At 54.6% G+C, this 25,448-nt stretch overlaps 1 protein-coding gene across 1 annotated transcript in view; it reads right to left on the bottom strand.

The window, feature by feature from the left end:
- The window catches only part of dhx33 (DEAH (Asp-Glu-Ala-His) box polypeptide 33), a 159,539-nt gene extending 136,517 nt beyond the window's left edge, over nucleotides 1–23,022 (bottom strand). The window contains 3 exon segments of the mRNA XM_072492603.1: nucleotides 17,930–18,090; nucleotides 22,747–22,819; nucleotides 22,822–23,022. Coding sequence (XP_072348704.1) covers nucleotides 17,930–18,090; nucleotides 22,747–22,819; nucleotides 22,822–22,920 — 333 coding nt within the window. The 5' untranslated portion in view covers nucleotides 22,921–23,022.
- Between the last annotated feature and the right edge of the window lie 2,426 nt (nucleotides 23,023–25,448).

Here is a 25,448-nt window from a genome sequence, read left to right on the forward strand (position 1 = left end):
GGAGAGGTGGGAGAACGCGGAGTTTCGGATATATCAGGACTGGAGTGCGGAGGTGGTGAAGAGGAGGGCCGGGTACAATCGAGCGAAGGCGGTGCTGCACAGGAAGGGGGTGAAGTTTGGCATGTTGCAGCCGGAGCGACTGTGGGTTACCTACAAGGACTGGCACCATTATTTTGAGTCTCCGGAGGAGGCGTGGGCCTTTGTTCAGGCCGAGAAGCTGGGCACAGACTGAGGGTCGGGATGGGCGACTGGGGACTGCGGTACATATGTTGTGCCTATTTTTTGTTCGGGGGGGGGGGGTGGCCCTTTGCATTGTTTTGGGTTTCTTTTTCTCTGTTTTTCTCTTTCGGGTTGGGGAGGGTGGATGGGGCGGGTTGGGCACTGTTTTGGTTGGTGGCGGGGCCTGGCAGGTGGAGAGCGCGGGCTTTTTTCCCGCGCCGAAGACTGGGGGTGGGGGGGGAGCGAGAATTGTTTCCCGCTCTTAGAACGGAGGGGGAGAGCCTGTGAATGGGGAGCGGGAGAGGAGGGTGTGCCACACAATGGGAGGAGTCAAAGGGGAGGCGGGAGTGGCCGGGGTCAGCAGGAGTCAGCTGACTTGCGGAAGTGCAATGGGGGGGGGGGGGGGGGGGGGAGTAAACCAGCTAGGATGGGTCCTCGCCGGGGGGGGGGGAATAGAGTTGCTGCTGCTAAGATCAAGGAGGGGCTGGAGCGATTGGGGTGGGTCGAGACGGGGGTATGCCGCTGTGGGGAACGGGCCGGGCGTGGCTGGCCGAGGAGGGGTCATGGCTAGTCGGCGGGGGAGGGGGGCGGGTAGCCCCCTGATCCGGCTGATAACCTGGAATGTAAGGGGACTGAATGGGCCGGTTAAGCGGGCCCGCGTGTTCGCGCACCTGAAGGGGCTCAAGGCGGATGTGGTTATGCTCCAGGAGACACACCTGAAGGTGGCAGACCAGGTAAGACTGAGGAAAGGGTGGGTAGGTCAGGTGTTTCACTCGGGGCTAGATGCCAAAAATCGAGGGGTGGCGATCTTGGTGGGAAAGAAGGTGTTATTCGAGGCGTCGAGCATTGTGGCAGATAATGGCGGTAGGTACATAATGGTAAGTGGTAAGTTGCAGGGAGAGAGGGTGGTACTGGTCAATGTGTATGCTCCGAACTGGGACGATGCGGGTTTTATGCGGCGTATGTTGGGTCGGATCCCAGACTTGGAAGTGGGGGGCCTGATAATGGGGGGAGACTTTAACACAGGGTTGGATCCTGCACTGGATCGCTCCAGGTCTAGGACGGGTAGGAAACCGGCGGCGGCTAGAGTGTTGAGGGAATTTATGGACCAAATGGGAGGGGTGGGGCTAGGGAATTTTCATTCTTCTCATGTCCATAAGGCTTATTCTCGAATCAACTTTTTCATTTTGAGTAGGGCGCTGATAGCGAGAGTAGAGTATTGCCGAGTATTCGGCAATAGCCATTTCGGACCACGCCCCACATTGGGTGGACTTGGAGATGGGGGAGGAGAGGGACCAGCGCCCGCTGTGGCGCTCGGAGGTGGGGCTGTTGGCGGACGAGGAGGTGAGCGAGCGGGTCCGAGGAAGTATAGAGAGGTACTAGGAGACCAAGAACAACGGGGTGGTCCGAGTGGGGATGGTATGGGAGGCACCTAAGGCGGTGGTGAGGGGAGAACTGATCTCCATCAGGGCCCACAAGGAGCAGAGGGAGCGGGGGGAGAGGGAGAGGCTGGTGGGAGAGATGGTGAGGGTAGACAGGAGGTATGCGGAAGAACCTGAGGAAGGATTGTTGAGGAAGAGGCGCAGCCTCCAGGCAGAATTCGACCTGGTGACCACCAGGAAGGCAGAGGTGCAGTGGAGGAAGGCCCAGGGGGCGGTCTACGAGTATGGGGAAAAGGCATGCCGGATGCTGGCGCATCAGCTTCGGAAGCGGGATGCAGCTAGGGAGATCGGGGGAGTTAAGGACAGGGGAGGGAGCGTGGTGCGGAGTGGGGTTGGCATCAATGGGGTCTTCAGGGACTTCTACGAAGAATTGTACCGATCCGAGCCCCCACGGGAGGAGGGAGGGATGGGCCGTTTCCTGGACCAATTGAGGTTTCCAAAGGTGGAAGAGGGACTGGTGGCGGGACTGAGGGCCCCGATTGGGCTGGAGGAACTGGTCAAAGGGATAGGAAGCATGCAGGCGGGGAAGGTGCCGGGGCTGGACGGTTTCCCGGTCGAGTTCTATAAAAAATATATGGACCTGTTGGGCCCGCTGTTAGTTAGGACCTTCAATGAGGCATGGCTTTACCCCCAACCATGTCCCGGGCACTGATCTCCTTGATCCTGAAGCGGGACAAGGATCCCCTGCAATGTGGGTCTTACAGACCGATTTCCTTGCTAAATGTAGATGCCAAGGTGCTGGCGAAGGTCTTAGCCACGAGGATTGAGGATTGTGTGCCGCAGATCATCCATGAAGACCAGACGGGGTTTGTGAAGGGGAGACAGTTGAACGCGAATGTGCGGAGGCTTTTGAACGTTATCATGATGCCGGCGAGGGAGGGGGAGGTGGAGATAGTGGTGGCGATGGACACTGAGAAAGCCTTCGATAGGGTAGAGTGGGGGTACCTGTGGGAGGTGCTGAAGAGGTTCGGGTTTGGGTAGGGGTTTGTCAGGTGGGTTAGGCTGTTGTATGAGGTCCCGATGGCGAGTGTGGCCACAAATAGGAGGAGGTCCGAGTACTTTCGGTTGCACCGAGGGACGAGGCAGGGGTGTCCTCTGTCCCCCCTGATCTTCGCACTGGCGATTGAACCCTGGCTACGGCACTGAGAGAGTCGAGGAACTGGAGGGGGTTGGTGCGGGGTGGGGAGGAGCATAGGGTGTCGCTTTATGCGGACGACCTGCTGCTGTATGTGGCGGACCCGGTGGGAGGAATGCCAGAGGTAATGAGGATCCTTAGGGAATTTGGGGACTTTTCGGGGTACAAGCTCAATATGGGGAAGAGCGAGCTGTTCGTAGTTCAGCGAGGGGACCAGGAGAGGGGGATTGGCGAGCTCCCACTAAAAAGGGCGGAGAGGAGCTTCAGATATTTGGGGGTCCAGGTGGCCAGGAGCAGGGGGCCCTGCATCGGCTTAACTTTACAAGGCTGGTGGAGCAAATGGAGGAGGAGTTCAAGAGGTGGGACGCGTTGCCGCTGTCCCTGGCGGGTAGGGTGCAGTCAATCAAAATGACGGTGCTCCCAAGGTTTTTGTTCCTGTTCCAGTGCCTCCCCGTGTTTATCCCGAAGGTTTTTTTCAGGCGGGTTAACAGGAGTATCATGCGCAGGTCAAGGAGACACAGCCTGAGTGAGTGAGGCACAGACAGAGTGAGAATTTGGTAATTTGGTGCAGTGAGGTAATTCGGTGCAGAGTGGGAGAAGGTGCTTTTTCCCTACTGTTTTGTTCTCTCTCTTTCTTCGGGCCTAATTTCGGGAGCCGTTCGTCGGAGGAGGAGCAGCAGTCTCTGTGAGTATAAAAACCTAACGGTAACTTCCTGTTTTCCAGTTTTTTTTCCAATAGTGACGTCAGAGGGAAGCTGTGATCTGATTGGTTGATAGCAAATCTGACCCAAATTTAAAAAAAACAGCTAAACTCATAAACTTAAATTAAACTAATTAATTAATTAGTGATGGCTGGTCAGGTGATGTGCTTGAGCTGCTTGATGTGGGGGCTGGCAGATCCCATTGTGAGCTGCAGCGACCACATCTGCAGTAAGTGTTGGCTGCTCGAAGAGCTCCGGCTCAGAGTTGATGAGCTGGAGTCTGAGCTTCAAACACTCAGGCACATCCGGGAGGGGGAGACTTACCTGGACACTGTTTCAGGAGGCAGTCACACCTGTCAGAGTAAGTAGTTTAAATCCTGCCAGTGGCCAGGGACAGCAGGGTGTGACTGCAAGTCAGGCAGGTAAAGGGAACCAGCAGTCAGGAACTCAGGAGCCTCAGCCCTTGACCCTGTCCAACAGGTATGAGGCACTTGCTCCCTGTGTGGATGGCGAACAGGGCTGCAGGAAGGATGAGTCAGCTGACCAAGGCACCATGGTTCAGCGGGCCATTCAAGGGGAGGGAGTAAATAGGCAAGTTGTAGTTGTAGGGGATTCTATTATCAGGGGGATAGATAGTATCCTTTGTGAGCAGGATAAAGAGTCCCGCATGGTATGTTGCCTGCCCGGTGCTAGGGTGCTGGACATCTCTGACCGGCTTGAAAGGATACTGGAGAGGGAGGGGGAGGATCCAGTTGTTGTGGTCCATGTCGGTACCAACAACATAGGCAAGTCTAGGAAAGAGGACCTGTTTAGAGATTATAAAGAGCTAGGATTCAAATTAAAAAACAGGTCCTCAAGGGTCATAATCTCCGGATTACTGCCCGAGCCACGTGCAAATTGGCATAGAGAGGCAAGAATAAGGGAAGTTAACACGTGGGCTGAAAGAGTGGTGTGCGAAAGAGGGGTTCCTTTTCATGGGACACTGGCATCAGTTTTGGGACAGGGGGGACCTATACCGTTGGGATGGTCTCCACCTGAACCGAGCTGGGACCAGTGTTCTGGCGAAAATAATAAACAGGGTGGTCAATAGGACTTTAAGCTAAAGATTGGGAGGGAAAGTCAGGGAACCAAGAGGTGAAGTAATCAGTGGGAAGCGTAGCTGCTTAGGAATACAAAAAAAGCACGAAAAGCCAAAACTCAGGAGAGGTTACGATAGTCCCCATCTCACAAAATATGACAGTGTATGGAAAGGCTCAGTAAATCATGGTCCACCACACTAAGAAACAAAAAGGGACGGTCAATAGAGAATTAAAGGTGCTATATTTAAATGCGCACAGTGTACGGAACAAGGTAGATGAGTTTGTGGCCCAGATTGTGACTGGCAGGTATGATGTGGTAGGCATCACAGAGACATGGTTGCAGGGGGTTCAGGACTGGCATTTAAACATCCAGGGATTCACAACCTATCGAAATGACAGAGAGGTGGGCAGAGGGGGCGGGGTGGCCTTGTTAATTAGGAATGAAATTAAATCAATAGCAATAAACGACATAGGGTCAGATGATGTGGAGTCTGTGTGGGTAGAGTTGAGAAACCACAAAGGCAAAAAAACCATAATGGGAGTTATGAACAGGCCTCCTAACAGTGGTCAGGACCGGGGGCACAAAATGCACCACGAAATAGAAAGTGCATGTCAGAAAGGCAAGGTCACAGTGATCATGGGGGACTTCAATATGCAGGTGGACTGGGTAAATAATGCTGCCAGTGGACCCAAGGAAAGGGAATTCATTGAATGTTTACAGGAGGGCTTTTTGGAACAGCTTGTGATGGAGCCCACGAGGGAACAGGCCATTCTGGACTTAGTGTTATGTAATGAGCCAGACTTGATTAAAGATCTTAAAGTAAGGGAGCACTTAGGAGGCAGTGATCATAATATGGTAGAATTCAATCTTCAATTTGAAAGAAAGAAGGTAGAATCAGGTGTAAAGGTGTTACAGTTAAATAAAGGTAACTACAGGGGCATGAGGGAGGAACTGACGAAAATCGACTGGGAGCAGAGCCTAGTGGGAAAGACAGTAGAACAGCAATGGCAGGAGTTTCTGGAAGTAATTGAGGACACAGTACAGAGGTTCATCCCAAAGAAAAGAAAGGTTATCAGAGGGGGGATTAGGCAGCCATGGCTGACAAAGGAAGTTAGGGAGTGCATCAAAGCAAAAGAGAAAGCCTATAATGTGGCAAAGAGTAGTGGGAAGTCAGAAGATTGGGAAGGCTACAAAAACAAACAGAGGATAACAAAGAGAGAAATAAGGAAAGAGAGGATCAAATATGAAGGTAGGCTAGCCAGTAACATTAGGAATGATAGTAAAAGTTTCTTTAAATATATTAAAAACAAACGGGAGGCAAAAGTTGACATTGGGCCACTCCAAAATGATGCTGGTAATCTAGTGATGGGAGACAAGGAAATAGCTGAGGAACTAAATAAGTACTTTGCGCCAGTCTTCACAGCAGAAGACATTAGTAATATCCCAACAATTCCGGAGAGTCAGGGGGCAGAGTTGAATATGGTAGCCATCACAAAGGAGAAAGTGCTAGAGAAACTAAGAGGTCTAAAAATTGATAAATCTCCGGGCCCAGGTGGGCTACATCCTAGAGTTCTAAAGGAGACAGCTGAAGAAATAGTGGAGGCGTTAGTTATGATCTTTCAAAAGTCACTGGAGTCAGGGAAAGTCCCAGAGGATTGGAAAATCGCTGTTGTAACCCCCCTGTTCAAGAAGGGAACAAGGAAAAAGATGGAAAATTATAGGCCAATTAGCCTAACCTCGGTTGTTGGCAAGATTCTAGAATCCATTGTTAAGGATGAGATTTCTAAATTCTTGGAAGTGCAGGGTCGGATTAGGACAAGTCAGCATGGATTTAGTAAGGGGAGGTTGTGCCTGACAAACCTGTTAGAGTTCTTTGAAGAGATAACAAATAGGTTAGACCAAGGAGAGCCAATGGATGTTATCTATCTTGACTACCAAAAGGCCTTTGATAAGGTGCCTCACGGGAGACTGCTGAGTAAAATAAGGGCCCATGGTATTCGAGGCAAGGTACTAACATGGATTGACGATTGGCTGTCAGGCAGAAGGCAGAGAGTTGGGATAAAAGGTTCTTTTTCGGAATGGCAACCGGTGACGAGTGGTGTCCCACAGGGTTCAGTGTTGGGGCCACAGCTGTTCTCTTTATATATTAACGATCTAGATGACGGAGTTTAATCCGGACAAATGTGAGGTAATGCATTTTGGAAGGTCTAATGCAGGTAGGGAATATACGGTGAATGGTAGAACCCTCAAGAGTATTGAAAGTCAAAGAGATCTAGGAGTACAGGTCCACAGGTCACTGAAAGGGGCAACACAGGTGGAGAAGGTAGTCAAGAAGGCATACGGCATGCTTGCCTTCATTGGCCGGGGCATTGAGTATAAGAATTGGCAAGTCATGTTGCAGCTGTATAGAACCCGAGTTAGGCCACACTTGGAGTATAGTGTTCAATTCTGGTCGCCACACTACCAGAAGGATGTGGAGGCTTTAGAGAGGGTGCAGAAGAGATTTACCAGAATGTTGCCTGGTATGGAGGGCATTAGCTATGAGGAGTGGTTGAATAAACTCGGTTTGTTCTCACTGGAACGAAGGAGGATGAGGGGAGACCTGATAGAGGTATACAAAATTATGAGGGGCATAGACAGAGTGGATAGTCAGAGGCTTTTCCCCAGGGTAGAGGGGTCAATTACTAGGGGGCATAGGTTTAAGGTGAGAGGGGCAAGGTTTAGAGTAGATGTACGAGGCAAGTTTTTTTACGCAGAGGGTAGTGGGTGCCTGGAACTCGCTACCGGAGGAGTTGGTGGAAGCAGGGACGATAGTGACATTTAAGGGGCATCTTGACAAATACATGAATAGGATGGGAATAGAGGGATACGGACCCAGGAAGTGTAGAAGATTGTAGTTTAGTCGGGCAGCATGGTCGGCACAGGCTTGGAGGGCCGAAGGGCCTGTTCCTGTGCTGTACATTTCTTTGTTCTTTGTTGACTGGGGGCATTCTGGCTAAGTTTGCCGATGATACAAAGATAGGTGGAGGGGCAGGTAGTATGGAGGAGGTGGGGAGGCTGAAGAAAGATTTAGACAGTTTAGGAGAGTGGTCCAAGAAATGGCTGATGAAATTCAACGTGGGCAAGTGCGAGGTCTTGCACTTTGGAAAAAAGAATAGAGGCATGGACTATTTTCCAAAAGTGACAAAATTCATAATGCTGAAGTGCAAAGGGACTTGGGAGTCCTAGTCCAGGATTCTCTAAAGGTAAACTTGCAGGTTGAGTCTGTAATTAAGAAAGCAAATGCAATGTTGTCATTCATCTCAAGAGGCTTGGAATATAAAAGCAGGGATGTACTTCTGAAGCTTTACAAAGCATTAGTTAGGCCCCATTTAGAATACTGTGAGCAATTTTGGGCCCCACACCTCAGGAAGGACATACTGGCACTGGTGCGGGTCCAGCGGAGATTCACACGGATGATCCCAGGAATGGTAGGCCTAACATACGATGAACGTCTGAGGATCCTGGGATTATATTCATTGGAGTTTAGGAGGTTGAGGGGAGATCTAATAGAAACTTACAAGATAATGAATGGCTTAGATAGGGTGGATGTGGGGAAGTTGTTTCCATTAGCAGGGGAGATTAGGACCCGGGGGCACAGCCTTAGAATAAAAGGGAGTCACTTTAGAACAGAGATGAGGAGAAATTTCTTCAGCCAGAGAGTGGTGGGTCTGTGGAATTCATTGCCACAGAGGGCGGTGGAGGCCGGGACGTTGAGTGTCTTTAAGACAGAAGTTGATGAATTCTTGATTTCTCGAGGAATTAAGGGCTATGGAGAGAGAGCGGGTAAATGGAGTTGAAATCAGCCATGATTGAATGGTGGAGTGGACTTGATGGGCCGAATGGCCTTACTTCCGCTCCTATGTCTTATCGTCTTAATGGGGTTTGTGGGCCGCGAGGGACTCCGAGGGTGAGAAGGGTGTTCCTGGAGCGGAGCAGAGATAAGGGGGGGGCTGGCGCTGCCCAACCTCTGTAGGTACTACTGGGCCGCCAATGCGACAGTGGTGCACAAGTGGGTGATGGAGGGGGAGGGGGCTGCATGGAAGAGGCTGGAGACGGCGTCCTGTGTGGGTACGAGTCTGGGGGCGCTGGCAACGGCGCCGCTGCCGCTCCCTCCAAGGAGGTATACCACGAGCCCGGTGGTGGTGGCGGCCCTCAAAATTTGGGGGCAGTGGAGGCGGCATAGGGGGGGGGGGGGGAGTTAGGGCCTCAGCGTGGACCCCATTACGGGGAAACCACCGGTTCTCCCCAGGAAGAACAGGTGGAGGGTTTTCGGGGTGGCACAGGGCAGGGATACAGAAAGTTGGGAGACCCGTTTGTGGACGGGAAGTTCACGAGCTTGGGTGAGCTGGAGGAGAAGTACGGGCTCCCCCCGGGAACACCTTCAGGTACTCACAGGTAAGGGCGTTTGCTAGACGGCAGGTGGTGGAATTCCCACGGCTACTGCCACACACAGTACAGGACAGGGTGCTCTCGGGGGGGGGGGTGGGTGGGAGTGGGGAAGATCTCGGAAACTTACCAGGTGATGCAGGAGGAGGAGGAGGCCTCGGTGGTGGAGTTGAAAGGTAAGTGGGAGGAGGAGTTGGGAGAGGAGATCGAAGAGGGGACGTGGGCAGATGCCCTAGGGAGGGTGAACTCTTCCTCTTCATGCGCGAGGCTCAGCCTCATACAGTTTAAGGTGCTGCACAGGGCACACATGACCGGGACAAGGATGAGCAGGTTCTTTGGGGGTGAGCACAGGTGTGTTAGGTGCTCAGGGAGCCCAGCAAATCACACCCATATGTTCTGGGCATGCCCAGCGCTGGAGGAATTTTGGAAGGGCGTAGCGAGGACGGTGTCGAGGGTGGTAGGATCCAGGGTCAAACCGGATTGGGGGCTCGCAATATTTGGGGTTGCAGAGGAGCCGGGAGTGCAGGAAGCGAAAGAGACCGGAATTCTGGCCTTTGCGTCCTGAAGGATTCTCCTTCAGTGGAAAGATACGAGGCCCCCAAGCGTGGAATCCTGGATCAGCGATATGGCTGGGTTCATTAAATTGGAGAGGGTGAAATTCGCCTTGAGAGGGTCGGTACAAGGGTTCTTTAGGCGGTGGCAACCGTTCTTAGACTTTCTGGCAGAACGATAGACATTGGCCAATGGCAGCAGCGGCTCGGGGGGTGGGGGGGGGGGGGTTTACTTTATTTTTGTTTATGTTATTTACACTGGAGGGTCTGAGGGGGTGTATACACCTGTTGCCTTAAGTCGGGGTGTTAATGTTAATTTATTATTTAGGTACGGGAGGGGGGGGGGGAGGGGGGGGGGGAAGAAGAGGGGTTTGGGGGGTTGCTTTTTTAGATTGTGTTTTGTACTTAACCCTGTTGGGTTCTTTTTTCTTTCTCATTTTGTTATTGATATTTTATGAAAACCTTGAATAAAATTTTTTTTTTATTTTTTAAAACAGATCATTAAGTACATGAGAAGAAAAGGGAATAAAAGAAAATACATAATAGGGCAACACAACATATACAATGTAACTACATAAGCACTGGCATCGGATGAAGCGTAATGAAATCAGTCCATAAGAGGGTCATTTCGGAGGCTGGTGACAGTGGGGAAGCTGTTTTTGAGTCTGTTCGTGCGTGTTCTCGGACTTCTGTATCTCCTGCCCAATGGAAGAAGTTGGAAGAGTGAGTAAGCTGGGTGGGAGGGGGTCTTTGATTATGCTGCCCGCTTTCCCCAGGCAGCGGGAGGTGTAGATGGAGTCAATGGATGGGAGGCAGGTTCGTGTGATGGACTGGGCGGTGTTCACGACTCTCTGAAGTTTCTTGCGGTCCTGGGCCGAGCAGTTGCCAGACCAGGCTGTGATGCAGCCCGATAGGATGCTTGCTATGGTGCATCCTCAATTACAAGGGGTCACGATTTCAAGGTGAGGGGGGGAAAGTTTAAGGGAGATGTGCGTGGATAGTTTTTTACGCAGAGGGTGGTGGATGCCTGGAATGCGTTGCCAGCGGAGGTGGTAGAGGCGGGCACGATAGCATCATTTAAGATGCATCTAGACAGATATATGAACGGGCAGGGAACAGAGGGAAGTAGATCCTTGGAAAATAGGTTGACAGGTTTAGATAAAGGATCTGGATCGGCGCAGGCTGGGAGGGCCGAAGGGCCTGTTCCTGTGCTGTAATTTTCTTTGTTCTTTGTATATCAAGAAACGGCTGAAGGCATTGGATACTGCCAAGGCTATGGGTCCTGATAACATTCTGGCAATAGTACTGAAGACTTGTGCTCTAGAGCTTGCTGCACTCCTAGCCAAGCTGTTCCCGTACAGCTACAACACTGGCATCTACCCGGCAATGTGGAAAATTGTCCAAATGCGTCCTGTACGCAAGAAACAGGACAAATCCAACCCAGCCAATTACCCCCTGTCCGTCTACTCCCCATCATCAACAATGTGATGGAAGGAGTCATCAACAGTGCTTCTATGAAGCAGCACTTACTCACCAATAACCTGCTCAGTGATGCTCAGTTTGAGTTCCGCCAGGGTCACTCAGCTGCTGACCTCATTACAGCCTTGATTCAAACATGGACAAAAGAGCTGAATGCCAGAGGTGAGGCGAGACAATCCACCCATTCCTGGTATTAGTCCAGGAAACCTTCACTCAACAGTTCCCAACACATTTACATCTTTCCTTAAATCAGAAGACCAATACCGCACACATTACTCCAGATGTGATCTCACCAACGCCATGTACAACTGAAGCACACCTTCTTGACTTTTGTAATCAATTCCTCTCAGCATAAATAAACAAAATACTGTATTTGTAAACTAGCATTCTGTGATTCATGCACCATGTCACCCAGATCCCTCTGCACCTCGTCAAAAAAGAAAAAGGAGGCACCTGTCAGGGCGAGAAGGCTGGGAACGGACGAAGCCTGTGTGGAAAGTAGGAAGGAACTTGAGCAAGGAGTCAGGAGGGCTAGAAGGGGTCACGAAAAGTCATTGGCAAATAGGGTTAAGGAAAATACCAAGGCTTTTTACACATACATAAAAAGCAAGAGGGTAGCCAGGGAAAGGGTTGGCCCACTGAAGGATAGGCAAGGGAATCTATGTGTGGAGCCAGAGGAAATGGGCGAGGTACTAAATGAATACTTTGCATCAGTATTCACCAAAGAGAAGGAATTGGTAGATGTTGAGTCTGGAGAAGGGTTTGTAGATAGCCTGGGTCACATTGAGATCCAAAAAGACGAGGTGTTGGGTGTCTTAAAAAATATTAAGGTAGATAAGTCCCCAGGGCCTGATGGGATCTCCCCCAGAATACTGAAGGAGGCTGGAGAGGAAATTGCTGAGGCCTTGACAGAAATCTTTGGATCCTCACTGTCTTCAGGTGATGTCCCGGAGGACTGGAGAATAGCCAATGTTGTTCCTCTGTTTAAGAAGGGTAGCAAGGATAATCCAGGGAACTACAGGCCGGTGAGCCTTACTTCAGTGGTAGGGAAATTACTGGAGAAAATTCTTCGAGACAGGATCTACTCCCATTTGGAAGCAAATGGACGTATTAGTGAGAGGCAGCATGGTTTTGTGAAGGGGAGGTCGTGTCTCACTAACTTGAGAGTTTTACGAGGAGGTCACAAAGATGATTGATGCAGTTAGGGCAGTGGATGTTGTCTATATTGTCTTCAGCAAGACCTTCAACAAGGTTCCTCATGGCAGACTGGTGCAGAAGGTGAAGTTACACAGAATCAGAGGTGAGCTGGCAAGGTGGATACAGAACTGGCTAGGTCATAGAAGGCAGAGATTAGCAATGGAAGGGTGCTTTTCTGATTGGAGGGCTGTGACTAGTGGTGTTCCGCAGGGATCTGTGCTGGGACCTTTGCTGTTCGTAGTATTAGTAAGTTTGCGGAAAACACAAAGGTTGGTGGAATTGTGGATAGCGATGCGGACTGTCAGAGGATACAGCAGGATTTAGATTGTTTGGAGTCTTGGGCGGAGAGATGGCAGATGGAGTTTCATCCAGACAAATGAGGTAACGCATTTTGGAAGGTCTAATGCAGGTAGGGAATATACAGTGAATGGTAGAACCCTCCAGAGTATTGAAAGTCAGAGAGATCTAGGTGTACAGGTCCACAGGTCACTGAAAGGGGCAACACTGGTGGAGCAGATAGTCAAGAAGGCATACGGCATGCTTGCCTTCATCGGCCAGGGCATTGAGTATAAGAATTGGCAAGTCATGTTGCAGCTGTATAGAACAAAGAACAAAGAAAATTACAGCACAGGAACAGGCCCTTCGGCCCTCCCAGCTTGCGCCGATCCAGATACTTTATCTAAACCTTTCGCCTATTTTCATGCATCTTAAATGATGCTATCGTGCCCGCCTCTACCACCTCCGCTGGCAAAGCGTTCCAGGCACCCACCACCCTCTGCGTAAAAAACTTGCCACGCACATCTCCCTTAAACTTTCCCCCTCTCACCTTGAAATCGTGACCCCTTGTAATTGACACCCCCACTCTTGGAAAAAGCTTGTTGCTATCCACCCTGTCCATACCTCTCATAATTTTGTAGACCTCAATCAGGTCCCCCCTCAACCTCCGTCTTTCCAACGAAAACAATCCTAATCTACTCAACCTTTCTTCATAGCTATCACCCTCCATACCAGGCAACATCCTGGTGAACCTCCTCTGTACCCTCTCTAAAGCATCCACATCCTTCTGGTAATGTGGCGACCAGAACTGCACGCAGTATTCCAAATGTGGCCGAACCAAAGTCCTATACAACTGTAACATGACCTGCCGACTCTTGTGCTCAATACCCCGTCCGATGAAGGCAAGCATGCTGTATGCCTTCTTGACCACTATCGACCTGCGTTGCCACCTTCAGGGTACAATGGACCTGAACTCCCAGATCTCTCTGTACATCAATTTTCCCCAGGACTCTTCCATTGACCGTATAGTCCGCTCTTGAATTAGATCTTCCAAAATGCCTCACCTCGCATTTGCCTGGATTGAACTCCATCTGCCATTTCTCTGCCCAACTCTCCAATCTATCTATATTTTGCTGTATTCTCTGACTGTGCCCCTCGCTATCTGCAACTCCACCAATCTTAGTATCATCTGCAAACTTGTTAATCAGACCACCTATACCTTCGACCAGATCATTTATGCATATCACAAATAACAGTGGTCCGAGCACGGATCCCTGTGGAACCGTGCTCCATTTTGCGACACCTTCCACCACTACTCTGCCTCCTGTTGCCTAGCCAGTTCTTTATCCATCTAGCTAGTACACCCTGAACCCCATACAACTTCACTTTTTCCATCAACCTGCCATGGGAAACTTTACCAAACGCCTTACTGAAGTCCATGTAAATGACATCTACAGCCCTTCCCTCATCAATTAACTTTGTCACTTCCTCAAAGAATTCTATTAGGTTTGTAGACATGACCTTCCCTGCACAAAACCATGCTGCCTATCACTGTCTATTTTCTTCCAAATGTGAATAGATCCTATCCCTCAGTATCTTCTCCAACAGTTTGCCTACCACAGACGTCAAGCTCACGGGTCTATAACTCCCTGTATTATCCCGGCTATCCTTCTTAAACAAAGGGACAACATTAGCAATTCTCCAGTCCTCCGGGACCTCACCCGTGCTCAAGGATGCTGCAAAGATATCTGTTCAGGCCCCAGTTATTTCGTCCCTCGCTTCCCTCAGCAACCTGGTATAGATCCCATCCGGACCTGGGGACTTGTCCACCTTAATGCCTTTTAGAATACCCAAAACTTCCCCCCTTCCTTATGCCGACTTGACCTAGAGTATTTAAACATCCATCCCTAACCTCAACATCCGTCATGTCCCTCTCCTTAGTGAATACCGATGCAAAGTACTCATTAAGAATCTCACCCATTTCCTCTGACTCCACACATAAATTTCCTCTTTTTTCTTTGAGTGGGCCAATCCTTTCTCTAGTTACCCTCTTGCTCCTTGTATAGAATCTTAGTTAGGCCACACTTGGAGTATAGTGTTCAATTCTGGTCGCCACACTACCAGAAGGATGAGGAGGCTTTAGAGAGGGTGCAGAAGAGATTTACCAGAATGTTGCCTGGTATGGAGGGAATTAGCTATGAGGAGCGGTTGAATAAACTCGGTTTGTTCTCACTGGAACGAAGGAGGTTGAGGGGCGACCTGATCGAGGCCTACAAAATTATGAGGGGCACAGACAGAGTGGATAGTCAGAGGCTTTTTCCCAGGGTAACTTTTTACTGGGGGGCATAGGTTTAAGGTGCGAGGGGCAAGGTTTAGAGGAGATGTACGAGGCAAGTGTTTTTACGCAGAGGGTAGTGGGTGGCTGGAACTCGCTACCGGAGGTGGTGGTGGAAGCAGGGACGATAATGACATTTAAGGGGCATCTTGACAAATACATGAATAGGATGGGAATAGAGGGATACGGACCCAGGAAGTGTAGAAGATTTTAGTTTAGACGGGCAGCATGGTCGGCGCAGGCTTGGGAGGGCCGAAGGGCCTGTTCCTGTGCTGTACATTTCTTTGTTCACAGCTTTTCAATCTCGCATCATTTCAAAAATAAGTTTTTTTTATTATTCCTGCCAAAATGGACAATTTCACATTTGCCCACATTATTCTCCATTTGCTAGATTTTTGCCCACTCACTGAACCCGTCTGTGTCCCCTTTTACTTTCCCACCTATCTTTGTGTCGTCAGGGAATTTAGCCACCACACCTTCAGTTAAATCATCCAAGTCATTGATTGTTGAGGCCCCAGCGCTGACCCCGAAGTACATCACTCGTAACATCCTGTCAACCAGAAACATAGCCATTTATGCTAACATTGTTTGCGGTTAGCGAGCAAATCTTCAACCCAGGTTTCTGATACTCCCTGCACCGCGACCTGTTACTTTATTCAATGCATACAAAATGATCAGGGGGTTGGATAGGGTGGACAGTGAGAGCCTTCTCCCGCGGATGGAAATGGTTGGCACGAGGGGACATAACTTTAAACTGAGGGGTAATAGATATAGGACAGAGGTCAGAGGTAGGTTCTTTACGCAAAGAGTAGTGAGGCCGTGGAATGCCCTACCTGCTACAGTAGTGAACTCGCCAACATTGAGGGCATTTAAAAGTTTATTGGATAAACATATGGATGATAATGGTAGAGTGTAGGTTAGATGGCTTTTGTTTCGGTGCAACATCGTGGGCCGAAGGGCCTGTACTGCGCTGTATTGTTGAAAAAACCTTTGACGCAGCACATTTATCAGCTTTACAATCACCCGCAACATACTTTGCATTCAACAATTTCAAACCTCTGCCCCACCTTTCCTCTGTTGTTGCGGTTAGATTTTCGCTCATTTTTTTGTTGCTTTTGCAGATCAGCTGTCCATCATTCTGCCATCCACACCTCCTCCAGACACCTTCTTTCCTTACTTCTCCTCTTCCCATTACTTTGGCCTCGCAGCATTCACATTAATCTCTTCTTCTCTACCTCAACACAGGCCTTCCCTTTTGTTCTTTTTCCTGCTCCCATCACCGACCCCTCACCCCTCCACAATACCGGGGCCCCGCAAGGCTGCGTACTTAGCCCCCTACTCTACTCCCTGTAGACACACGACTGCGTGGCAAAATTTGGCTCCAACTCCATCTACAAGTTTGCTGACGACACAACCATGGTGGGTCGGATCTCGAACAACGATGAGTCAGAATACGGGAGGAAGATAGAGAACCTAATGGAGTGATGCAGCGACAATAATCAAACCCTCAATGCCAGCAAAACTAATGAGCTTGCCATTGACTTCAGGAAGCGAAGTATCGTACACACCAGTCAGCATCAACGAGGCCGAGGCGGAGATGGTTAGCAGTTTCAAATTCCTAGGTGTGCACATCACCAACAATCTATCCTGGCCCACCCACATCAACACTACCACCAAGAAAGCACAACAGCGCCTATACTTCCTCAGGGAACTAAGGAAATTCGGCATGTCCACATTAACTCTTACAACTTTTACAGATGCACCATAGAAAGCATCCGATCTGGCAACTGCTCAGCCCAAGACCGCAAGAAACTTCAGAGTCGTGAACACTGCCCAGTCCATCACATGAACCCGCCTCCCATCTGTTGACTCTGTCTACACCTCTGGCTATCTTGGGAAAGTGAGCAGCATAATCAAAGATCCCTCCCACCCGGGTTATTCTCTATTCCAACCTCGTCCAACAGGCAGAAAATACAAAACTTTGAGAACATTCACCAACAGAAGAAAACATCTTCTTTCCGGCGGTTACCAGACTCCTGAATGGCTGTTATGGACTGAACTGATCTTTCTACGCATCTTCTCTACAGTTGTAGCACTATATTCGTATGCTTCACCCGATGTCACAGAATTTACAGTGCAGAAGGAGGCCATTCGGCCCATCGAGTCGGCACCGGCTCTTGGAAAGCGCACCCTACCCAAGTCCACACATCCATCCTATCCCCATAACCCAGTAACCCCACCCAACACTAAGGGCAATTTTGGACACTATGGGCAATTTAGCATGGCCAATCCACCTAACCCGCACATCTTTGGACTGTGGGAGGAAACCGGAGCACCTCCGGAAACCCACGCACACACGGGGAGGATGTGCAGACTCCGCACAGACAGTGACCCAGTGGGGAATCGAACCTGGGACCCTGGAGCTGTGAAGCAATTGTGCTATCCACAATGCTACCGTGCTGCCCTTAGATGTATGTCGATGTATTTACTTGTGTATTTATAATACGTCCTATGTATTCATTTATGGAGCGATCTGCAGAACAATACTTTTCACTGTACTTTGGGACAGGTGACAATAAATCAAATCAAAATCTCAAACTTGTTTAGCACTCTGCCTCACAGCATTGGCGACCCGGGTTTAATTCCAGCCTTGGGTGACCGTCTGTGTGGAGTTTGCACTTTCTCCCCGTTTCGACGCGGGTTTCATCCGGTGCTCCAGTTTTCTCCCACAGTCCAGGTTAGATGCATTGGCTTTGCTAAATTGCGCCTTAGTGTCCAAGTTGTAGTGGAGTTGCAGGATTAGGGCGGGGGAGTCGGTGCAGACGCGATGGGCCAAATGGCCTCCTTCTGCACTGTAGGGATTCTAGGACTCTGTGATATGTGGGTCGGGTGGAAGGTGTAGATGACGCAGATGATCAGCCACATTTATATTAAATGGCGGAACAGATGGAAGGCGAAATGGCCAACTCAAGTTCCTACTTCTTATGTTCTTAGAATGTCCACGGCAGGGGCAACTAATGATGGACAATAAATGCTGGCCTTGCCATTGACACCAACATCGGACAACGAATGAAAACAAATCTTACCAATTTGCCCAACTCTGATTTTTTTTCTTCTGCCACCCTGGCTGCCAGTGATATGGCTGCCATGCGTCGGGGCTGTGTGATGGCAATGATACCCTGTCGCCCAATGCCAGCTTCATACAGATACTGAGGTATCTGCGTCGTCTTTCCAGAACCCGTCTCACCTTGAATTAAAAAGAAACACAGAACAAGATGAGGATGGAGACACTCTTCCTCTCTTCTGGGCTTCACGCCCAAATGAAACCATCCAAATACATTTCCTTTCGTGGTCAAGAAGGCATGCGGATTGCTTGCCTTCATCGGCCGCGGCATAGAGTACAAGAGTTGGCAGTTGTATAAAATTTGTTACAGTCGTATAAAATTTAGTTAGGCCTCATTTGCAATATTGCGTGCAATTCCGATCTCCACACTACCAGAAAGGCGTGGCAGCTTTGGAGAGAGTCTGGAGGGTATTGGCTATGAGGAGAAGTTGAATAGACTTGGACTGTATTGGTTGGAAAGACGGAGGCTGAGGGGCAACCTGATTTAAGTCTATAAAATTACGAGAGGTATAGATAGGGGCGAATAGCCAGAAGCTTTTATCCAGGGTGAAGACTCAATTACATGGGGCACAGACTCAAGGTGAGAGGGGTATAGTTTACGGGAGATGTGCAGGGTGGTGGGTGCAGTGAATGCCCACAGATGCCTAATGGCAGCGGGACAAGGGAGTTAAGAAGGCAAATGGAATTCTTTCATTTCTTAGCTGCGGAATAGAATACAAGAGCCAGGGGAGGACTTCTGGGTGCACGTCTTGGTGGGGGTGGGGGGGGGTGTCTGGGCGGGGGGGGTGGGGGGGTGTCTGGGCGGGGGGGGGGGGGGGTGGTCTGGGCGGGGGGGGGTGGTCTGGGCGGGGGGGGGGGTGTCTGGGCGGGGGGGGGGTGTCTGGGCGGGGGGGGGGGTGTCTGGGCGGGGGGGGTGTCTGGGCGGGGGGGGGTGTCTGGGCGGGGGGGGGTGTCTGGGCGGGGGGGGGGTGTCTGGGGCGGGGGGGGTGTCCTGGGCGGGGGGGGTGTCTGGGCGGGGGGGGGTGTCTGGGCGGGGGGGGGTGTCTGGGCGGGGGGGGTGTCTGGGCGGGGGGGGGTGTCTGGGCGGGGGGGGGGTGTCTGGGCGGGGGGGGGGGTGTCTGGGCGGGGGGGGGTGTCTGGGCGGGGGGGGTGTCCTGGGCGGGGGGGTGGTCTGGGGCGGGGGGGGGTGTCTGGGCGGGGGGGTGTCTGGGCGGGGGGGGTGTCTGGGCGGGGGGGGTGTCTGGGCGGGGGGGGTGTCTGGGCGGGGGGGGGGTTGTCTGGGCGGGGGGGGTGTCTGGGCGGGGGGGGTGTCTGGGCGGGGGGGGGTGTCTGGGCGGGGGGGGGTGTCTGGGCGGGGGGGGTGTCTGGGCGGGGGGGGTGTCTGGGCGGGGGGGGTGTCTGGGCGGGGGGGGTGTCTGGGCGGGGGGGGTGTCTGGGCGGGGGGGGTGTCTGGGCGGGGGGGTGTCTGGGCGGGGGGGGTGTCTGGGCGGGGGGGGGTGTCTGGGCGGGGGGGGTGTCCTGGGCGGGGGGGGGTGTCTGGGCGGGGGGGGGGGTCTGGGCGGGGGGGGGGGTCTGGGCGGGGGGGGGGTGTCTGGGCGGGGGGGGGGGTCTGGGCGGGGGGGGGGTCTGGGCGGGGGGGGGGTCTGGGCGGGGGGGGGTCTGGGCGGGGGGGGGGGGTCTGGGCGGGGGGGGGGTCTGGGCGGGGGGGGTGTCTGGGCGGGGGGGGTGTCTGGGCGGGGGGGGTGTCTGGGCGGGGGGGGTGTCTGGGCGGGGGGGGTGTCTGGGCGGGGGGGGGTGAGGGGGGGGGTGTTTGGGGGGGGGGGGTGTTTGGGGGGGGGTGTTTGGGGGGGGGGTGTTTGGGGGGGGTGTTTGGGGGGGGGGTGTTTGGGGGGGTGTTTGGGGGGGGTGTTTGGGGGGGGTGTTTGGGGGGGGTGTTTGGGGGGGGTGTTTGGGGGGGGTGTTTGGGGGGGTGTTTGGGGGGGGTGTTTGGGGGGGGTGTTTGGGGGGGGTGTTTGGGGGGGGTGTTTGGGGGGGGTGTTTGGGGGGGTGTTTGGGGGGGGGTGTTTGGGGGGGGGTGTTTGGGGGGGGTGTTTGGGGGGGGTGTTTGGGGGGGGTGTTTGGGGGGGGGTGTTTGGGGGGGGTGTTTGGGGGGGGTGTTTGGGGGGGGTGTTGGGGGGGTGTTTGGGGGGGTGTTTGGGGGGGGTGTTTGGGGGGGGGTGTTTGGGGGGGGGTGTTTGGGGGGGGGTGTTTGGGGGGGGTGTTTGGGGGGGGGTGTTTGGGGGGGGGTGTTTGGGGGGGGTGTTGGGGGGGGTGTTTGGGGGGGGTGTTTGGGGGGGTGTTTGGGGGGGGGTGTTTGGGGGGGTGTTGGGGGGGGTGGTTTGGGGGGGGTGTTTGGGGGGGGTGTTTGGGGGGGTGTTTGGGGGGGGTGTTTGGGGGGGGTGTTGGGGGGGGGTGTCTGGGGGGGGGGGGTGTCTGGCGGGGGGGGGTGTCTGGGCGGGGGGGGGTGTCTGGGCGGGGGGGGTGTCTGGGCGGGGGGGGTGTCTGGGCGGGGGGGGGTGTCTGGGCGGGGGGGTGTCTGGGCGGGGGGGGTGTCTGGGCGGGGGGGGTGTCTGGGCGGGGGGGGGTGTCTGGGCGGGGGGGGTGTCTGGGCGGGGGGGTGTCTGGGCGGGGGGGGTGTCTGGGCGGGGGGGGGTGTCTGGGCGGGGGGGGGTGTCTGGGCGGGGGGGGGTGTCTGGGCGGGGGGGGTGGTCTGGGCGGGGGGGGGTGGTCTGGGCGGGGGGGGTGTCTGGGCGGGGGGGGGTGTCTGGGCGGGGGGGGGTGTCTGGGCGGGGGGGGGTGTCTGGGCGGGGGGGGTGTCTGGCGGGGGGGGTGTCTGGGCGGGGGGGGTGTCTGGGCGGGGGGGTGTCTGGGCGGGGGGGGTGTCTGGGCGGGGGGGGTGTCTGGGCGGGGGGGGTGTCTGGGCGGGGGGGGGTGTCTGGGCGGGGGGGGGTGTCTGGGCGGGGGGGGTGTCCTGGGCGGGGGGGGGTGTCTGGCGGGGGGGGGTGTCTGGGCGGGGGGGGGTGTCTGGGCGGGGGGGGTGTCTGGGCGGGGGGGGGTGTCTGGGCGGGGGGGGTGTCTGGGCGGGGGGGTGTCTGGCGGGGGGGGGTGTCTGGGCGGGGGGGGGTGTCTGGGCGGGGGGGGTGTCTGGGCGGGGGGGGGTGTCTGGGCGGGGGGGGTGTCTGGGCGGGGGGGGGTGTCTGGGCGGGGGGGGGTGTCTGGGCGGGGGGGGGTGTCTGGGCGGGGGGGTCTGGGCGGGGGGGTGTCTGGGCGGGGGGGGTGTCTGGGCGGGGGGGTGTCTGGGCGGGGGGGGTGTCTGGGCGGGGGGGGTGTCTGGGCGGGGGGGGGGTGTCTGGGCGGGGGGGGTGTCTGGGCGGGGGGGGTGTCTGGGCGGGGGGGGGTGTCTGGGCGGGGGGGTGTCTGGGGCGGGGGGGGTGTCTGGGCGGGGGGGGTGTCTGGGCGGGGGGGGGTGTCTGGGGCGGGGGGGGGTGTCTGGGCGGGGGGGGGGTGTCTGGGCGGGGGGGGGTGTCTGGGCGGGGGGGGGTGTCTGGGCGGGGGGGGGTGTCTGGGGCGGGGGGGGGTGTCTGGGCGGGGGGGGTGTCTGGGCGGGGGGGGTGTCTGGGCGGGGGGGGTGTCTGGGCGGGGGGGGGTGTCTGGGCGGGGGGGGTGTCCTGGGCGGGGGGGGGGGTGTCTGGGCGGGGGGGGTGTCTGGGCGGGGGGGGTGTCTGGGCGGGGGGGGTGTCTGGGCGGGGGGGGTGTCTGGGCGGGGGGGGGTGTCTGGGCGGGGGGGGTGTCTGGGCGGGGGGGGGTGTCTGGGCGGGGGGGGTGTCTGGGCGGGGGGGGGTGTCTGGGCGGGGGGGGTGTTCTGGGCGGGGGGGGTGTCTGGGCGGGGGGGGGGTGTCTGGGCGGGGGGGGGTGTCTGGGCGGGGGGGGTGTCCTGGGCGGGGGGGGTGTCTGGGCGGGGGGGGGTGTACTGGGCGGGGGGGGGTGTCTGGGCGGGGGGGGGTGTCTGGGCGGGGGGGGGTGTCTGGGCGGGGGGGGGTGTCTGGGGCGGGGGGGGTGGTCTGGGCGGGGGGGGGTGTCTGGGCGGGGGGGGTGTCTGGGCGGGGGGGTGTCTGGGCGGGGGGGGGTGTCTGGGCGGGGGGGGGTGTCTGGGGCGGGGGGGGGTGTCTGGGCGGGGGGGGTGTCTGGGCGGGGGGGGGTGTCTGGGCGGGGGGGGGGTGTCGGGGCGGGGGGGGGTGTCTGGGCGGGGGGGGTGTCTGGGCGGGGGGGGTGTCTGGGCGGGGGGGGGTGTCTGGGCGGGGGGGGGTGTCTGGGCGGGGGGGGGTGTCTGGGCGGGGGGGGGTGTCTGGGCGGGGGGGGGTGTCTGGGCGGGAGGGGTGTCTGGCGGGGGGGTGTCTGGGCGGGGGGTGGTGTCTGGGCGGGGGGGGGTGTCTGGCGGGGGGGGGGTGTCTGGGCGGGGGGGGGTGTCTGGGCGGGGGGGGGGTGTTTGGGGGGGGGGTGTTTGGGGGGGGGGTGGTTTGGGGGGGGGTTGGGGGGTGTTTGGGGGGGGGTGTTTGGGGGGGGGGGTGTTTGGGGGGGGGGTGTTTGGGGGGGGGGTGTTTGGGGGGGGGTGTTTGGGGGGGGGTGTTTGGGGGGGGGTGTTTGGGGGGGGGGGTGTTTGGGGGGGGTGTTTCGGGGGTGGGGGTCGGGGGGGGGGGTTTCGGGGGGGGGGGGGGGGGTTTCGGGGGGGGGGGTTGGTACCTATCAGTATCGCTGTCTCCAGTTTCCACAGTTGGGTGATGAGTTTGCCCCGGGCCCGGCAGATGGGGCAGCTCCCCGCCGCCGGCGCTGCTGCTCCGTGTCCGTGGGCCGCCTCGGGGCGCCCAGTGGAAGCGCGGATTTAAACCTCTTGGCTGGAGGCGGCCGGTTCTCCATCGTGAACCCGGAGCACGGCCTCAGCTAAACAACCCGACACCTGGTCGTCGCTGTGAACGTCATCACTGCGCGACCAAGCAGAAACCCCTTGAGCTGAACCGGAAATGCCCATGCGGAACCGGAAATTCCCAACCAGTGCCGGAAATCACCGATTTGACCGGAAATCCCCGAGCGCCGCCGCACATGCGCAGTCGATTCGGTACCCAGAAAAATGCCGGAAACCTGGTCCAGGAACAGAAATGCTGCAAAGTTGGGAGTGACGGAACGATGCTCACCCGGCTTCTCTCTCCGCACACGCTGTCCCGAACTGCAGACATGGGGCGAAACTAATTATAACAATAATATTTATTGCCCAAGTCCGCTGACATTAACACCTGCAATGAGGTTACTGGGAAAGTCCCCAAGTCCCACACTTGGAGCGAGAATTCAGAATGTCCAATTCACCCAACAAGCTCGTCTTTGGACTGGTGGGAGGAAACCGGAGCACCCGGAGCAAACCCACGCACACATAGACCATAGAACATAGAACTAATACAGCGCAGTACAGGCCCTTCAGCCCACGATGTTGCACCGAAACAAAAGCCATCTAACCTACACTATGCCATTATCATCCATATGTTTATCCAATAAACTTTTAAATGCCTTTCAATGTTGGCGAGTTCACTAATGTAGCAGGTAGGGCATTCCACGGCTCACTACTCTTTGCGTAAAGAACCTACCTCTGACCTCTGACACACACGGGGAGAACGTGCAGACTCCGCACAGACAGTGACCCAAGCCGGAATCGAACCTGGGACCCTGGAGCTGTGAACATAAGAACTAGGAGCACGAGTCGGCCATCTGGCCCATCGAGCCTGCTCCACCATTCAATGAGATCATGGCTGATCTTTTGTGGACTCAGCTCCAATTTCCGGCCCGAACACCGTATCCCCGAATCCCTTTATTCTTTAGATAGGCATCTATCTTTTTCTTAAAAACGTTTAAAGGAGGAGCCTCAACTGCTTCACTGGGCAAGGAATTCCAGAGATTCACAACCCTTTGGGTGAAGACGTTCCTCCGACACTCCGTCCTAAATCTACCTCCCCTTATTTTGAGGCCTAGTTCTGCTTTCCCCCGACCAGTGGAAAACAACCTGCCCGCATCTATCCTATCTATTCCCTTCATAATTTTATATGTCTCAATAAGATCCCCCCGCATCCTTCTAAACTCCAATGAGTACAGGTCCCAGTCTACTCAACCTCTCGTCATAATCTAATCCCCTCAACTCTGGGATCAACCTAGTGAATCTCCCTCTGCACTCCCTCCAGTGCCAATATGTCCTTTCTCAGGTAAGGAGACCCAAAACTGAACACAATACTCCAGATGCGGCCCTCACCAACACCCTGTACAATTGCAGCATAACCTCACTAGTCTTGAACTCCATCCCTCTAGCAATGAAGGACAAAACTCGATTAGCCTTCTTAATCACCTGTTGCACCTGCACACCAACTTTTTGCGACTCGTGCACCAGCACACCCAGGTCCCTCTGCACAGCAGCATGTTTTAACATCTTACCATTTAAATAATAATCCATTCTGCTGTTATTCCTCCCAAAATGGATAGCCTCACACTTGGCAACATTGAATTCCATCTGCCAGACCTAGGCCCATTCATCTAACCTGTCCAAATCCTTCTGCAGACTTCCGGTATCCTCTGCACTTTTTGCTTTACCACTCATCTTAGTGTCGTCTGCAAACTTTGACACATTGCACTTGGTCCCCAACTCCAAATCATCTATGTAAATTTGTGAACAACTGCGGGCCCAACACTGATCCTTGAGGGACCCCCCTAGTTACAGGTTGCCAACCAGAGAAACACCCATTTATCCCCACTCTCTGCTTTCTGTTAGTTAACCAATCCTCTACCCATGCTACCACTTTACCCTCAATGCCATGCATCTTTAGTTTATGCAGCAACCTTTTGTGTGGCACCTTGTCAAAAGCTTTCTGGAAATCCAGATATACCACATCCATTGGCTCCCCGTTATCTACTGCACTGGTAACGGCCTCAAAAAATTCTACCAAATTAGTCAGACACCACCTACCCTTTGTAAACCCATGCTGCGTCTGCCCAATGTGACAATTTCCCTCCAGGTGCCCCGCTATTTCCTCCTTAATGATAGATTCCAGCATTTTTCCCTGCAACTGAAGTTAAGCTTACCGGCCTATAATTACCCGCTTTCTGCCGACCTCCTTTTTTAAACAGTGGTGTCACGTTTGCTACTTTCAAATCCTCTGGGACCACCCCAGAGTCTAGTGAATTTTGATAAATTATCACTAGTGCGTTTACAATTTCCCTAGCCATCTCTTTTAACACTCTGGGATGCATCCCATCAGGGCCAGGAGACTTGTCTACCTTTAGCCCCATTAGCTTGCCCAATACTGCCTCCTTAGTGATTACAATCATCTCAAGGTCCTCACCTATCATATCCTTATTTCCATCAGTCACTGGCATGTTATTTGTGTCCTCCACTGTGAAGACTGACCCAA

Source organism: Scyliorhinus torazame, chromosome 30 (genome assembly GCF_047496885.1).
Source record: "Scyliorhinus torazame isolate Kashiwa2021f chromosome 30, sScyTor2.1, whole genome shotgun sequence".
NCBI classification, from domain to species: Eukaryota; Metazoa; Chordata; class Chondrichthyes; order Carcharhiniformes; family Scyliorhinidae; genus Scyliorhinus; species Scyliorhinus torazame.